At 37.5% G+C, this 16,873-nt stretch overlaps 1 protein-coding gene and 1 pseudogene across 1 annotated transcript; one reads left to right on the plus strand and one right to left on the minus strand.

Annotated features, from left to right (window-relative positions):
* Window positions 1-172: 172 nt before the first annotated feature.
* Window positions 173-11,318, minus strand: LOC133311569 (glutaredoxin-C5, chloroplastic). Its single transcript, XM_061512628.1, has 5 exons — window positions 10,984-11,318; window positions 10,806-10,879; window positions 10,034-10,108; window positions 681-707; window positions 173-456 (listed from the first exon to the last, which is right to left on the minus strand). The coding sequence occupies exons 1-5, from the start codon at window positions 11,256-11,258 to the stop codon at window positions 380-382; spliced, it is 528 nt and encodes a 175-aa protein (XP_061368612.1). The 5' UTR covers window positions 11,259-11,318; the 3' UTR covers window positions 173-379.
* Window positions 6,462-9,016, plus strand: LOC133311559 (pre-mRNA-splicing factor ATP-dependent RNA helicase DEAH1-like; annotated as a pseudogene).
* Window positions 11,319-16,873: the final 5,555 nt, after the last annotated feature.

The raw sequence follows: 16,873 nt of genomic DNA on the forward strand, positions 1-16,873 counted from the left end.
TTCATGTGTAATTAATATTATTTTCTCATTTCATCTCTGAAAAGGTATAATAAAGAGAAAATGAATAAGAAAACAACTTGTTGATGCTCATTGTGCGATGAACAATAATGTTAAACAAAAAGATCGAGAAGAATCATTAACTAATTGAGAAGAAAAATATAAATATACCCATTAAATAATTAGTATATAAAAGAATACTTAAAAGAGTTGAATATATTAATATTTTGAGAATAGAAATTGAAAACAATCCCAACTCCATTTAACCACTCTTCTATGTACTCAATTTTCAACCAAACATGTCTGACAGACATTGAATGTATCAGCATTTTTAGCATTAGTCGATAAAGTAACAAATTGTGAAGGAATCAGGTTCAATGGCTCAGCTCTCTGTATTTTTTGCATTGGCTTCTAATAGCAAAGGTTCAAGTTCTCCTTTCCGGTACAACTTCAGTGTATCTGCACCAGTTAAAAACAAATGTTGCATTATTAGACTTCAGGTTCATATACGAAGACAATTTACATTTGCAGTTTAAGACATTTTGCAATAAGAGTGGTCAATAAGAATGTAAAAACAAATAACGCTCCAATATCTGTGGAAAAAAATTGATGTTTTGAATTGCAGAGACATCCCCACTCAGATAATCAATAATATGAAAGACAATAACACAAGGAAAATATACCTGTACAGCCGCCAATGTGTTTGCCACCTGTAATAAAGAACTTTAGGGTCAGTTCCACTTGAAAGAAAAAATCAAAGATCTTTTGTATTTTTGGAGAAATTATAGTTAGATAATATAAGGACGCAATACATGATACATTGTTCAAGGCACAGAAAGAATTGAAATAGTGTATGCGGACTTTACTGTGAGAACTTTCAGCGATTGTGAATGGTGAGCGTGGCTAGGTTTTAAGTTGGATTTTGAGAAAGCTTATGATTCAACATGATTCACCCACTCACATGTGAACAATCCTAAGATGTCACAACTAAATCTTTAGGATTAGATTGATATCAATTAATCGAAAATTGAGACTCTCCAGATGATGCAATAGGAACACGGAAGGAGGAGACAATTCGAAAGTCTAATGCTACTGTAGATATTCTGATAGGATTGACCTACTGGTAGAACAGAACAAGAAGAGAGATGAGAAAAAAGAATTCTTATTCAGAACAATGTTGATTACAATTCAGATGATTCTCTTCACATTCAACTTCCTATTTATACAATCATAACCCAGCTAACAGAATTTCCCTAACTAACACATATGCTACTCTTTTCTTTTTTTTTAAGAACACATATGCTACTCTTTGATTTACATAACAGAATACTAATCATGGTTACTGCTATAGTAACCCTGCTCCTACCACATGTAGTTCTCCCCATCTAGTCTTCTCGGTCTCCTTTTGGATCTCCTTGGCATGTCTCCTTCCATCGTCTCCATTGGGCTCTCTTGCTGAGCTTGTATTTGCTCAGCCTTGCTTTCCTCTTCATGTGAGTGATTTGTGGTTAATATCACTCGATCCACTGTTTCTTCTAAACACGTGTATGGACCTGTTTCAATGGGAGTTGTTGTGTCGGTTATTGGGCTTGTGGTGTCGGTTGTTGGGCTTGGGTTCATTGGGCTCATATCAACACCTCCCCCATTAAAATTAACCTTGTCCTCAAGGTTGAAAGAAGGGTATTGGACCTGGAAATCCTCCCAAGGTTCCCATGTGGATACATCAGTCGGCATGCCATCCCATAGGACTTGTACCCACTGCACTTGTTTATCTTCGAGCTGCTCCACACGGGTAGCTAGGATTTGCTTGGGTTCCATCACTGGTAGTCCTCCACGGACTATATCAGGTACAGGCAAGGATTGTATGGTACTGTCCCCACAAAAAGGTTTCAGTAAAGAGACATGAAAAGTATGGTGGATTTTGGCATGTGAGGGCAATTTCAACATGTATGCCACTGCTCCCACTCTTTTCAAAATTTCAAAAGGCCCAAAATATCTCCTGGCTAGCTTATTAGAAGACCTGTGAGCAAGTGATGTCTGTCTATATGGCTGTAACTGCACCCAAACAAAGTCACCTATCTTGTACTGCACATCTCTTCGGTGTTGATCCACCCTGTGTTTCATAGAATCTTGTGCTTTCTGCAAATTAGCTTTCAACTCTTGCAGAATGATTTGTCTATCTAATAAAAGCTGCTCCACTTCTATGGGTGCTGTGGTGGAAGGAACATAATCCAAAATAGTAGGAGGATCACGCCCAAAAACAGCCTTGAAGGGAGACATTCCAGCTGAACAATGATAAGTAGTATTATAACAAAATTCTGCCCAATGTAATACCATTGACCATCTCTTTGGAAAGTCAGCCACAAAACATCGAAGATATTGCTGCAGAATGCGGTTCACCACCTCAGATTAACCATCTGATTGTGGATGATAGGCCGTTGTTCTCCGTAATTGGGTACCACTTCTCTCAAACAATTCAGTCCAAAACTTACTAAGAAACACCGAATCTCGATCTGAAATGATGGACCTAGGGAGACCATGCAATTTGCAAACTATATGTGTGAATAAATCTGCCACCTTGGCAGCAGTATACTTTTGTGGCAGGGAACCAAAATGGCCTTGTTTGGATAAACGATCAACAACCACTAGAATGGTAGTATGGTCACGAGATAAAGGTAATCCTGTAATAAAGTCCATTGACAAGTCTTCCCATATTCTCTGTGGTATAGGAATAGGCTGCAACAAACCAGCTGGAGGCTGAGTTTGATACTTGACTTGCTGACAAACTGAACAAGATTGGACAAACTTCTTGACATCTTGTTTAAGGCCAGGCCATTTGAAGGATGCTGTTACCCGAGCCATGGTTTTTTGAATACCCGAATGTCTATTGGCCAGAGTAGAATGAAACTCCTGTATAATTTGTTGAACCAAGGGAGAAGAGGGATCAATAAGGAGTTTTCCTTTTTCCAATAACAACCCATTTCTGACTTCCAAAGAGCTACTGTTATCATCAGACATAGACAGTTTGTTGTACTTCTCTTGGAAGAAGGCAGAATGCAAATTCTCTTGCTGTAATTTTTCCAGGAGATCCACTTGCACCACAGATTGTGTTGTGAAAGACAACTGTGTAGGGTACCGAGAGAGGGCATCAACCACCCTATTATCCTTTCCAGGTTTATAGACAATTGTATACTGAAAGCCTAAAATCTTGGCCAAGTAGTGCTGCTGTTCTGGTGTTTGGATTATCTGATCCAACAATGCCCTTAAACTTTTTTGATCAGTTCTGATGAGGAATTTTCTGCCCAAAAGATATTGCCTCCACTTTTTAACTCCCTCTGTTATGGCATATAATTCCCTGACATAGGCAGAAGCCGTTTGCATTCTTAAGGTCAATTTCTTGCTAAAATAGGAAATGGGATGCTCATGTTGAAGGAGGACAACTCCAATACCCAAATCTGAAGCATCTGTTTCCACTACAAACTCTTGAGTGAAATCAGGTAAGGCCAGAACTGGGGTTGAAGTCATTGCAGTCTTGAGGTGATTGAAAGCATGTTGTGCCTTCTCATTCCATTGAAAAGAATCCTTCTTGAGCAGGTCCGTGAGAGGGGCAGCAATTGAAGCATAACCACTAACAAATCTTCTATAATAGCCTGTAAGGCCCAAGAATCCCCTTAGTTGCTTCAAGTGTGTAGGGACTGGCCACTCCAGCATGTCTTTGATTTTATTATGGTCCATACTGACCCCAGAGACTGAGACTATATGCCCCAAATATTCTACCTCTTTTTGGCCAAAAGAACACTTACTTCTTTTAACAAAAAATTGATGTTTTTGCAAGGTAAACAGAACTGAACGCAGATGATGCAAATGTAACTCCAGAGAAGAGCTATATATTAATATATCATCAAAGAAAACAACAACAAAACGACGAAGAAAAGGCTGTAAAATCAAATTCATAGTAGCTTGGAAGGTGGAGGGGGCATTTGTGAGGCCAAATGGCATCACAAGGAACTCATAATGTCCTTGGTGTGTGCGAAAGACAGTTTTATGGATATCAGTGGGAGTGACACGAATTTGGTGGTATCCCACCCTTAAATCCAACTTAGAAAAAATTTGGGAACCCCCTAACTCATCCATCAGTTCATCAGCAGTAGGGATAGGAAATCTATCTCTAATTGTAATACTATTTAAAGCACAATAATCAATACAAAATCTCCAGGATCCGTCCTTTTTTTTTACTTATAAAACAGGGGAAGAAAAAGGACTATTACTATTTCTAATGAAACCAGACTCAAGCATTTGAAGCACTTGTTTTTCTATTTCATTTTTTTGGAATTGAGGGTACCTGTATGGTCTAACATTGACTGGTTTGGAGTGAGGCTCCAAGTGTATGGCATGATCCAGCTGTCGATGAGGTGGTAAATCCTTTGGTTCCTGGAACACACAAGCAAATTCTTCCAACAATTGTGCCACCTGGTGGTCCAATGCAGTTTCGGTTCTGTTTGTATATGAGTCCAGAAGAGTCAATTGGAATAAAGAGGCCACTTGACCTTGCTGCTGCATTTTCTTGAACTGATTGAAGGACACTGGAGATTGATGTTTGTCCCCTTGTAGCTGAATTGAAGCACCATCCCAAGAAAACTCCATAGTGAGTTGGTTTGTAATCGAGGACAATAGGACCGAGGCCTTGTAGCCATTGCACACCAAGCACCAAGTCTGCCCCTTGTATGGGTAAGACATAAAAATCAATCAAAAAAATGTGCTTCTGAATTTGAACAGGAACAGCAGGACAGAAACCTTCACCCTTAAGCATGTGTCCATTGCCAACCATCACATCAAACTGTCGATCAGATGACAGTGGAAGGCCTAATGAAGATGCTACCTTCGGTTGGAGGAAATTGTGTGTGCTCCCCCCATCTATTAAGACCACCATAGCAGACTTACCAATATGTCCTGTGAATCGAAGTGTTTGTGGAACAACACAACCAGATAAGGCATGAAAGCTTATTTGGGGTGTGGATGGATCAAAGGAAGTGTGATCTTCCTGAATTAAGTCACTTACAGGCTCTGTGATGTCTGCCTCTGTAGAGAGCAACAATTCCTCATCCGGCACAATCAGTATATGAACGGAAGCTTTACATTTATGCCCAAAGAAATACTTGTCACCACAAGTAAAACACAAATTTTTATCCCTACGTTCTTGTATTTGGCTTTGGGATAAACGGTGGGTGGTGGGTTTGAATGTAGTATTCTGGCTATTGGTAGTAGAAGGTGTGGAGTTGGTGGATGTTGATGGGTTAGGCAGTAATGGAGGGTGTGGGGAATATAATTTGGGGTAGGTATTTTTGTATTGCAGTTTTGATTCCTGAATTTTGGCTAGGGATATGGCACTAGTTAAGGTGGTAGGGCGAAACGATTTTACCTCTTGTTGAATCACAGGTTTAAGGCCAGAAGTGAAACAACTAAGGAGAAAGGATTCAGAAAGACCAACGACCTTATTAGACAAGGTCTCGAATTCCTCCTGATATTCGGTGACAGAGCCTCTCTGTGTCAACTTGGATAACTTGCCCTGATAATCTTCCAATTCGGAGGGTCCAAATCGAACCTGCAGAGATTGCAAAAAGGAATCCCAAGATTCAATCTTGGTATTTTTGTGGAGCCACTGATAGAAGGATAGAGCCTTCCCATCGAGATAAAAGGAAGCTATACGAAGGCGTTGACCTTCCTCAATGTCATGAAAATCAAAATACTGATTGATTTTGTAAATCCAACCTTGTGGGTCAGAAGAGCCATCGAACCGAGAAACTTTGATGCGAAGATTACGCGTTGCTGTGGAATCACGATTGTGCACTGTGTTGCTGTGTCCAAAAGAAGATGGAGAGTGGGTACGCTCCCTGTAACTATCAAAGATCGCGTCCAACTTGCATGTAATTTCTTGGAATTTCTTGTGCATCTGGTCCTTCAAACCTTCAACCTCCGATTGCGTTTGGTCCACACGATCGTCGATTGAACGAGCACGTGTCTCGGGAGCCATCGTTCAAGGATGAAAGCACCACTTGATAGGATTGACCTACTGGTAGAACAGAACAAGAAGAGAGATGAGAAAAAAGAATTCTTATTCAGAACAATGTTGATTACAATTCAGATGATTCTCTTCACATTCAACTTCCTATTTATACAATCATAACCCAGCTAACAGAATTTCCCTAACTAACACATATGCTACTCTTTGATTTACATAACAGAATACTAATCATGGTTACTGCTATAGTAACCCTGCTCCTACCACATGTAGTTCTCCCCATCTAGTCTTCTCGGTCTCCTTTTGGATCTCCTTGGCATGTCTCCTTCCATCGTCTCCATTGGGCTCTCTTGCTGAGCTTGTATCTGCTCAGCCTTGCTTTCCTCTTCATGTGAGTGATTTGTGGTTAATATCACTCGATCCACTGTTTCTTCTAAACACGTGTATGGACCTGTTTCAATGGGAGTTGTTGTGTCGGTTATTGGGCTTGTGGTGTCGGTTGTTGGGCTTGGGTTCATTGGGCTCATATCATATTCAAACTTTGAGAAAGGTCTCAAGGCAAGAATACTTGCAGAAAAGGGAGGAAAAGAAATTAGAACAACTCAGAGATGATATAGAAGATGAACAATATCTATTTGATGGTGTGAAGCTTTCAGAAGCAGAATATAGTGAGCTTAGGTACAAGAAAGGGATATTTGAACTTGCGAAGAAGAAGAAGCTGTCGGAGGAGGCAGACAATGTGAATGAGTATGGAATGCCAAATGCTTATGATCAGGAAGGGGGTTTCAATCAGGAAAAGAGATTTTTTGTGGCTATGCAGTGCTACAGAGATCCAAATGCTGAGGATAAGATGAATCCATTTGCTGAACAAGAGGCATGAGAGAAACATCAAATTTTGGTTTCAAGTCTCTCATGACTATCAGTTTGTGTTTAAGGACCAAATTAATTTTATCAAGGAATGAGTGATGGACGGATATAAGTCGGATTATGAAGAGATGTCAGATTCACTAGAAAACAAGTCCAGAGCAAAGTTAACTTCAGAGGCACTTCAGGACGAGAGGAAAAAGTTACACATTTATCCTTATCGGGATGAATTGCTCCAAGCAGTTACTGATCATCAAGTACTTGTGATTGTGGGTGAAACTGGTTCTGGAAAGACTACACAGATTCCCCAATATCTTCATGAAGCTGGCTACACAAAGCGTGGAATGAATGCAAGTACTCAGCCACTACGTGTTGCTGCTATGAGTGTTGCGGCTTGAGTTTCTCAAGAAATGGGTGTTAAACTAGGAAGTGAGGTTGGTTACTACATCCTTTTGAGGATTGCACATCAGAGAAGACTATACTGAAATATATGACAGACGGAATGTTACTGAGAGAATTACTAGGTGAGCCGGGATCTAGCAAGTTATAGTATTGAGATGGTGGACAAGACTCATGATAGAACACTCTCAACTGACATTTTGTTTGGATTAGTAAAGGATATTGCTCGTTCCAGGCCTGATCTTAAGTTGCTGATATCAAGTGCTACACTTGATGCAAAAGAAGTTCAGTGACTACTTTGATTTTGCACCAACTTTCAAAATTCCAGGTAGATGGTATCCTGTTGAAATAAACTTTACCAAAGCACCAGAAGCTGACTACTTAGATGGGGCTATTGTCACGTCACTTCAAATCCATGTCTCTGAACCTCCTGGAGATATATTGGTATTCCTTCCTAGTCAAGAAGAAATTGAAACAGCTGACGAAATCTTGAAGAATCGAACTAGAGGTTTGGGGACTAAAATTGATGAGTTAATAATATGCCCTATATATGCTAACCTACCAACTAAGCTACAAGCTAAAATATTTGAACCTACTCCTGAAGGAGCTCAAAAGGTTATCCTTGCTACTAATATTGCAGAAAGTCATTGACAATTGATGGGATCAAGTATGTCGTTGATCCAGGGTTCTACAAGATGAAAAGTTGTAATCTAAGAATGGAGTCCTTGTTATTAACTCCCATCTCAAAAGATTCAGCAATGCAAAGAGCTGGTCGTTCTGGAAGAACAGGTCCTGGAAAGTGCTTCCATTTGTACACTGCATACACTTTTCATTATGATTTGGATGATAACCCTGCACGATAAATACAGCATACTAACCTTGCTAGTGTAGTTTTAACTTTAAAACGTCTTGGTATTCATGACTTGTTGCACATGCACTTTGATGTTATGGATCCTCTACCTGCTGAGAACTTGTTGAAAGCCCTGGAGCTTCTATATGCGTTAAGTGCAATAGATAAGCTTGGTGAGTTAACTGAGGTAGGTAAACGGATGGCAGAGTTCGCACTTGATCCTATGTTGTCAAAAATGATAGTGGCTTCAGAAAAGTACAAGTGTTCAGACGAGATCATTTCTATTGCTGCTATGCTTTCAGTTGGCAACTCAATATTTTACCATCAAAAGGATAAAAAAGTACATGCAGAGAATGCAAGGCTGAATTTTCACACTGGAAATGTTGGAGACCATATTGCATTGCTACAGGTATACCGTTCATGGAAGGAAACCAATTATTCAACACAATAGTGTTATGAAAATTATATACCGGTAAGGAGTATGAAACAGGCTAGGGATATCCGTGACAAACTTGCAGGTCTTTTAGAGAGGGTTGAGATTGAGCTAACTTCAATTTCTAATGATTTAGATGCATGACTGCAAAAGAAATCCATAACATTTGGATTTTTCCCACACACTGCACGACTGCAAAAGAATGGATTATATCAAACTGTTAAATATCCACAGACTGCTCACATACATCCTAGTTCGGGGCTGGCACAGGTTCTTCCTTGATGGGTTGTATACCATGAACTAGCACTCACAAGTCACAACTAAGGAATATATGAGATAGGTCACACAATTAAAGCCCTAGTGGTTGGTGGAGATAACCCCCCACTATTACCAGCTTAAAGAAGTTGAAGATGCGTACTAAAACAAGATGCCTCGTGGAAAAGGACGTACATAGTATAACATACAGCTGGGACGTCTTTATAGTTTTCATCTCACACTTGCAGAGAGATTGGACAGACCTAGTGCATTATTAGTTTTTCTCTTTATGCTTTATTCGTTTATAAACCCTTTTTTTGTTCTGCCATCTGTGTGCTTTTAGAGGATACCTTATTCTTGCCTGATTGTAATAACTTCTCTTCTCTCAAACAAAATTTCATTTTTTACTAAAAAAACAGTGAACACTTTCACAGCTTCTCTCTCTCTCTCTCTCTCTTCTTGCACAAACATAAACTTAGTTTCATAAATATTAGTTAATAAGCATATTCACTGTGCCTTCAAACCATAAGTGCTTATTATATGTTCTATATATCATATCATATAACTTTCTACTTATACCTTATACTATATTACAGCTCAATTTGAACTTACACCAAAGTTTGTAGAAGAATTTGCCAATCTATAAAGTTTTAATAACATAATGAGCATGTGTGAAAGAATGAAATATATAAGTAGATAAGCTCATATTCTGTAATCTTTATTATTTTCGTTGTGTTAAAATTAGAGCTGATATTTCATGAAAGGAACAACATATTATCACAGCCTAAATTAAAGTTCTCTAACTTTTCATTTTTTCAAAAAACAATCTGAATCATTGACAAGAAATTTGAAAACTGACAAGGAGCAAGACACCACATCAGCACCTTACTCAAGATGAATTTACAAGCTAAAGACATGCATCTGTCCAGCAGTCAACTATATATGCATCTAATGGCTTCCCTTCGTCAATGACAAGATGTCTGGATGCATCAGGGGAAGATGCTCCATAGGGGAGCGCGTGGCAAATATGTAGCTTATCAACGGAAAAATAAATATCCACGGGTTATGGTAGTTTCTCATAGCATTTGATCCACCACTAGTGACAAGAAACCACTATTGATAAATGCTAATGACATAACTATTTAATTGACACTGAGTCACTGATTGTTTGTTTGAGCATGATAAGTAACAATAATGCAACAGAGAAGGTTCTCACCAATAAATACATTTGGCACAGTGTATTGCCCTGTAAGCCTTTCCAATACCTTCTGTAACTGTGGCCCTTGTGGACCTAAAGACAAATATATATTTAAGATACCAAAACAAATAAAATAAAAAAACACAAATGATAAGGTGAAGAAAATGTGTCATGCAGATTGATTTTCCCATTTATGTTCACGAGAGAAGGTATAAGAAAGTTGAAAATGAGTTTACCAAAAAGAAAAAAAATGAAAAGTGAGACTGAGGATTTAAGTGAATTTCTATCATCAGTGAAAAAGTTAAATGACAATGCACTCCACTAAAAAAAATAACCAAGAGGAAGGTAAGACACTATTTAAGAAGCCATCAAGAGATTAGATTTCAAAACTAAATTTGTAAATAAAACCTGAGTTGTCAAATTTTGTGGAAGCAGATCCTCTCATGTGTTATTTAACATGGCTATATCATGCGAGAGAAACCTAACTATGGACAAATTAATGGTAATGATTTTAACACACCCTATCCCATCATGTTTTCTCTAACAAAATCATCACATTTTATTTAAGATTTTTCTAATGGTATGGCCATGTTGTTAAATAACAAGAGGATCCATTCCCAAATTTTGTTGCCATTCATCCATTCATCCAAGAAATATGTATTAACTAACCACTACTAGCACCACCATACAATCTTCATGGTTCCAAACCCATCCTCACATACAATAGTTAGGGTTCAGTGAAAAATTTAAGTTTAGTAAGATACATGATAGAGAACGGAAGTTGAATTACCCATTTCGTCCAATTCAATAACCAATGGGTTGACACCGACCTTCTTGAACAATGACTTCACCTCAGAAGAATACCTTTCACAGAAAAAAAAAAAAAACATAAATAAATAAATATATATATTTTTTAATTCTAAAATCATAGGGAATGCAGAAGCAGAATCAGTTAATAAGAAACTCACGAGCACCAGGTTTTGGAATAAACGACAACTGGGTTGTCAGCAACTGTTTTCTTAATGGTCTCTTCGAGGCGAGACCCAAAAGAAGAAGAAGAAGAAGAAGAAGAAGAAGAAGACATGGCTCGAACCGAATTAGTTGTGCACCTTACATTGATGCGGAAATTGGTGTTGGTTTTGGAAATGGGTAGGGAGAAAGCGAAGAACTTGGTGATTGAAGAAGAGGAATGAGAAGGGTTCAAGAGAGGAAGAGTGAGAGTGTTCGCGAATGCCATACCCATTCCCTTCACAATGATTTCAGTTCTCTGAAGCTTTTAGTTTCAGTTCAGCTGGCACTTGTCACAATGATTTCAATTACAGATTAATATAACCCATTTTATCCAATTTCATAATCATTTGATAACACCTAATAAGACACGGTATTTATATAGATTTTATCTATTTATAATGGGTTTATTATAAGATAAATTTATCTCATATACACACCATACACACATATACTCTAACTGACAATTGTGTTGCACCGACAACGACCGACACGACGAGTTTGACACGTTAATTCTAAAAAATATTAGACTTCAATACGTTAGGATACGTTTTGATATTAAATAATATTTTTAATATATATAATATAATTTATATTTAGTACATATAACAGTCCATAATAAGTCATATAACCAATCAAATATTCAAATTTCATAACATAAATATAAACCAAAAATAATTTTTCATGCCTTGTTAATTTTTCATGTTAAATTCCAGAACAGAAAATATTTGATTTATAAATTAATTTTTCGTATTTAATTAAAAAGATAAAATAAAATAAGACTTGGATCTAAAAAAAAAAGTGTCGAAAAATGTTCAAAAAATTGATTGCATGTCAGATGTCTGTCAAAATATGTCAAAGCGTGTCAATGTTCAACATGCATTTTTCACTTTAAATAACGCATTCGTGCATGGTGACAACCTCACCATTTACTATTGTCATTACTTATGTTGCACTGATACAGGATACGACACGATACGACACTCTTATACGTTAACTCTAAAAAGTGTTAGATTTCGACATGTTAGAACACGTTTTGATATTAAATAATATTTTTAATTTATGTAGTGTATATTATATTTAATAAGAAAATGAAGTAAACTTATAATACTCATCAATTTTACAAAGAAACATAAGATATCACAAATATTTATATTAAACTCAATAAGATGGTAATCGTATTCCAACGAATCTAATAATTAAAATAAAAAATACAAAGCAACGCAATCTTTGAACTTTTTTTGAAGGGAAAAATGTTTCTGCAGTTACTGCAGATAACTTATCTGTATTTATTCCCAAAACAACGTAGTTTTGGTATTGAAATCTTAAAAAATTATAAATCTAAAGACTATTATAATCCTGAAATAAATTAAAATTACAAAAATACCATGATTTCCGTCCCAAAACGACGTTGTATTGGACTTACCGCAGATAACTTATTTGCAGTAACTGCAAAAAATAAACTCTTTTTTGAATCTATGCAATGTAAGTCGGAATGTCGGAAAATGTAAAAAAAAAATCAAACACACAGTATATCAATTTTTTTGAAGTGTAGGTCATCATATCTTTCTCAATATCCTCGCTACCACTTGTCCATATTACACATCCTCTCTATCAGTGAGTTCGTCATAAACTTAAAGTTTAAATTTCCTCTTTAATTTATGTTTTGTAAGTTATTATTATTTTTTGTTATTATGTTGTTTTTATATATTTGTACACTAAAGAATAAATGATAATAATTTATCATTTTTAATTTGGTTCAACTTTATTTTATCCCATATGGTAAATATCTGACTTAATAATTATCAATAATAATTATTATTATTCGGCGTAACCACGTTACTGTCTTACTGGTGTGTGATTGTGACATATATTTGCCGTGAACATGGCTGTGTTACTGTGTACGCAGTTCTAGTTCATTTCAAGGTACCTTTTTAATTTGGCCCCATCATGTTAACAAGCCAAAAGTTTTTGTCAGCTTTAAAAAAATAATAATAAAAGTGATCACAAGAATGCATATACTTTTTTAATCCATAAAAAGAAGAGAGACTTGGATCTTTATGTAAGATTCTTTACATATAAGATAGTATGAATAAAAAGTATATAAAATATTCTATAAAAAAAACTCTACAGAAAAAACTTTCTTCTTCTTCTTCAAAGTTTAATAAAAACAATTGTGTGTCCAGTTTACATTTTGTTATGGATTCCTCAACCCAATCAAAGTTTGTTGGTTATGGGCTTGAGATCAAGTTGGGTCAAGGATCAAAATTCACGTTGGACTAAAATTACTTTATATAAAAGTGGGTCAGGTATAAAAGATAAATAATACTTTATATAAACCTTGTTAAGTTTACTATACTAATTACATTAATTAGTTTAATCTTAACTCATTGTTTGTCATTCAGTTTTATTCTAATATTTTACTAGATGAATTCAATTATGTTAACAATATCAAACACATCAAATAATATGACACAATTCATCGATTAATCTTAACACATTGTTTGTCATTCAGTTTTATTCTAATATTTTACTAGATGAATTCAATTTTGTTAACAATATCAAACACATCAAATAATATAACAATTCATCGATCATTATATGCGTGTAAAAAAAAATTATGCTATTAATGTATCAAAATTAACTTCATATTTTTTTTTGGATACAATTAACTTCATATTTAAAAAAGAAATAAATTAGGCTGTGGGGTTGTTACTTGTTATTGGGCTAGACCTCTTACGTTTTATCCAAATGAACTTTGGGATGATATATACCTGAGCAAAAGCCAACAATCCATTGGTTTTTACTGCAATACCAACAATATCAAGAACGAGATTAAGAGTTAAAACTGATATCTCTTGAAGAAGTTTAATGGAGATCTCGGCGATTGGTGAACCATCCGCTGAGGAGGTTGATCTCTTGAAGCGTAGTACTGACAAAGCTAAAGAAGTGTTAGGGAAGAAACCGATATCTTATAAGGATACACTCTTACAGTTGAATGGGCTGAAAGTTACGGATGACGTCGAGGAAAGGGATTGGTTTGAGGAGTTGGATGTTCATGGTATGGAGGAGGATGTTCAATCAAATGACCAAGATGATCCTTTCTGTCCTACATACAGATTTTCAAAAGAGCTATATAAGGAGAGTTGCAGGCCTTGGAAGCAAGCTGTGATTATCAAGCTCTTGGGAAAAAAGGTTGGTGTAAAGTTTCTGCTGAACAGACTCTTGAAGATGTGGAATCTGTCGGGGACACATGAGTTCATTGATATGGAGAACGATTACTTTTTGTTTCGTTTTGCGGATTTGAATGACTACAACTTTGTTTTGGAGGAAGGGCCTTGGATTGTGGCAGACCATTATGTTTCTGTTCAACGGTGGCGACCATTATTTGATCCTTACGAGGACAACCTTAAAAAATTAGCTGTTTGGATCCGTATTCAGGGGTTACCTATGGAGTTCTATACCTCCCAACATTTGCGGAACATAGGTGATCTATTTGGGAAAACACTGAAGATTGATAGGAACTCTATACGTAAAAGTGATGCTGGTGATGGGGTTGTTACGGAAAGGGCCAAGTTTGCGCGTATTTGCGTAGAAGTAGATCTCAGTAAAGGCTTCTTGTCTAAATTCAATCTCATTAATAAGGTTTATACGGTAGGGTATGAAGGCCTTCACATGATCTGCTTTGCATGTGGTAAGTATGGGCATAGGCGTGACACTTGTTCTTCGGTTTCGGTGTCAACCGATAGTCATTCTCACCAAAAGGATGTTCGTGCAGAGGTTGTTAACAATGGTGTCAGGCGTGAGATGGCAGAAGGTGAAGCTTTTGGTTCTTGGATGATTGTCCAAAGGAGTCAACGGGGAAGGAAGGCAAAAGCTACCATGGAGACTGCCGCAATCAATGCTGCCGCAATCAATGCTACCGCAATCAATGCAGCCGGGAATCAGGGGTCATCCGTTACAACTGGCCAAAGGAGAATTAATGCTCAAGGAATAAATCATTCTGTTTCACGTCCAGCTAAAATTAAGCAGCAGAAACCCGATAATCATGTGGGAATTAAATCGGCTACAATGATTAATGCAAAAAATAACGGTTCTGGAGCTTCAAAGGTGGTGTCTTCAACGGCTGGATCAAGATTTTCAGTTATTTCTGACGAAGTTAATGATAATCATGATGTTAATTATGAGAATATTCAAATCATTAATGATAAGCATGGCCCCTCTAAGGTAACCGCTAGTGCTGATTTGAAAAAGGGTTTAAATAATAAGATTTCGAATTTTCCTCGTGATAAACGTCATCTTTCAGCAGCTATTCTCCCTAGCTCAAATACAGTTACAAATTTGGTGGGACCCTCTATGCCAAATCAAAATCTAAGTGGCCCTGAGCTTATGCCAGTTGTTCAAAAAGGTACTGTTATTCCTCAGGTAGAAGAAAGGATTTTGTCTCGACCACAAGAGGCTACCGTTTCCAAGTCTTCTACTTTGTCGCAAAATGGAAAAAAAAAGAAAGAGTTACGTGATGAAATTAACAGGAATAAAAAGGCAGTTGCCTTATCTATTGTCCCAAAGAGTTTTAAGCAAAGGGCTAAGCCGTTCATTGCTTCGAGCTCGGCAAAAAAAATTTCAGCAATGGACATTAATGGCAGAAAGCCTCTTGTTCTCTCTTCTACATCATCTCCTCCACATGTGATAACTCCCTCAGATTCCGGTAAAAGGGAGGATGGAGTTGATATTTCCATAATAACGCATGACAACAAGAGTCCGGTTACTCTTTCCAGCTCGAAGGATGTTGAGGCTTCGAATGCTAGTTTGAGACCTGCTGATGTACCCTCGGTGATGCGGGATAGTTTTGATCTCCCCAAAGTCTAATGACAGGGTGTTTTTCATCCTTTCTCATTATTTTTTGTGGTTTTTTGATGAGTGTGTGTGTTTGGAATTGCAGGGGGGGCCGGAAAAAAGGGTTTTTCTCCCCTTATTAGGGACTTGTCTCGTCGTTTTAATATTCAAGTTATGGCTTTGCTTGAAACTCGTATCGGAGCTGACCGTGCTCAGAAGGTGGTGAAAGGCTTTGGCTTTCAAAAGCATGTTATGGCTCATCCTCAAGGTTTTTCTGGTGGTCTGTGGGTGTTATGGAATGATGATGAAGCTCAGATTCAGATTTTAGAGTCTCATCGTCAGTTTATCCATTTAAAAAATTTTTGGCGTAATAGGAGGAAGGAGGAAGCTGTTACTTTTGTTTATGCCAGTCCGCGGCGTCTTGAGAGGGTGTCTCTGTGGGATGCTCTAGGAAGGTTACAACAGCAATCCTCGGAGGCTTGGTGCATTTTGGGAGATTTCAATTCTTATTTGCATGCAGCAGAAAAGGAGGGAGGTGGCCCGCCTGATTGGAGGAGTATTTATGATTTCCAAAATTGTATTATGAACTGCAATCTGGAAGACTTGGGTCATCAGGGGCCTACTTTCACTTGGCATAGAGGCAGATTGAAGGAACGTCTTGATAGAGTTTGTGCGAATGAGCAGTGGCAATTGTCCTTTCCTGACAGGGTTGTGACTCATCTTCCCTGCTACTGCTCGGATCATAGACCTCTTCTTCTCTGGGAGGGTCCTTCTCCTCACCATCCTGGAGGGAGCCGTCCATTTAGATTTCTGGCAGCCTGGCTCACTCATGAGGATTTCCCTGGCCTAGTGCAGGAGTGTTGGAATGGGAGTACAGGTTGGGGCACAGCTAGTGAAACTTTTCGATCGAATGCTTCTCACTGGCATAGGGAGTGCTTTAGGGAAGATGCCAAGCTTAAGAATAATCTTCAGGCGAGACTAAGGGGTATTGACCGTAGTCTTAGTCACCATCCT

The sequence above is a fragment of the Gastrolobium bilobum genome, unplaced genomic scaffold, assembly GCF_033153095.1.
Source record: "Gastrolobium bilobum isolate Gb01-03AN ecotype WA unplaced genomic scaffold, APGP_CSIRO_Gbil_v1 utg15846, whole genome shotgun sequence".
In the NCBI taxonomy this organism is placed as follows: Eukaryota; Viridiplantae; Streptophyta; class Magnoliopsida; order Fabales; family Fabaceae; genus Gastrolobium; species Gastrolobium bilobum.

Coding starts and splice junctions, on each gene's coding strand:
- LOC133311569 (XM_061512628.1), bottom strand. CDS start 11,258: ATGGGTATGGCATTCGCGAACACTCTCACTCTTCCTCTCTTGAACCCT. Junction 10,109..10,805: donor TATTGAATTGGACGAAATGG/GTAATTCAACTT, acceptor ATTTGTCTTTAG/GTCCACAAGGGCCACAGTTA. Junction 708..10,033: donor TGTGCCAAATGTATTTATTG/GTGAGAACCTTC, acceptor TCTTTATTACAG/GTGGCAAACACATTGGCGGC.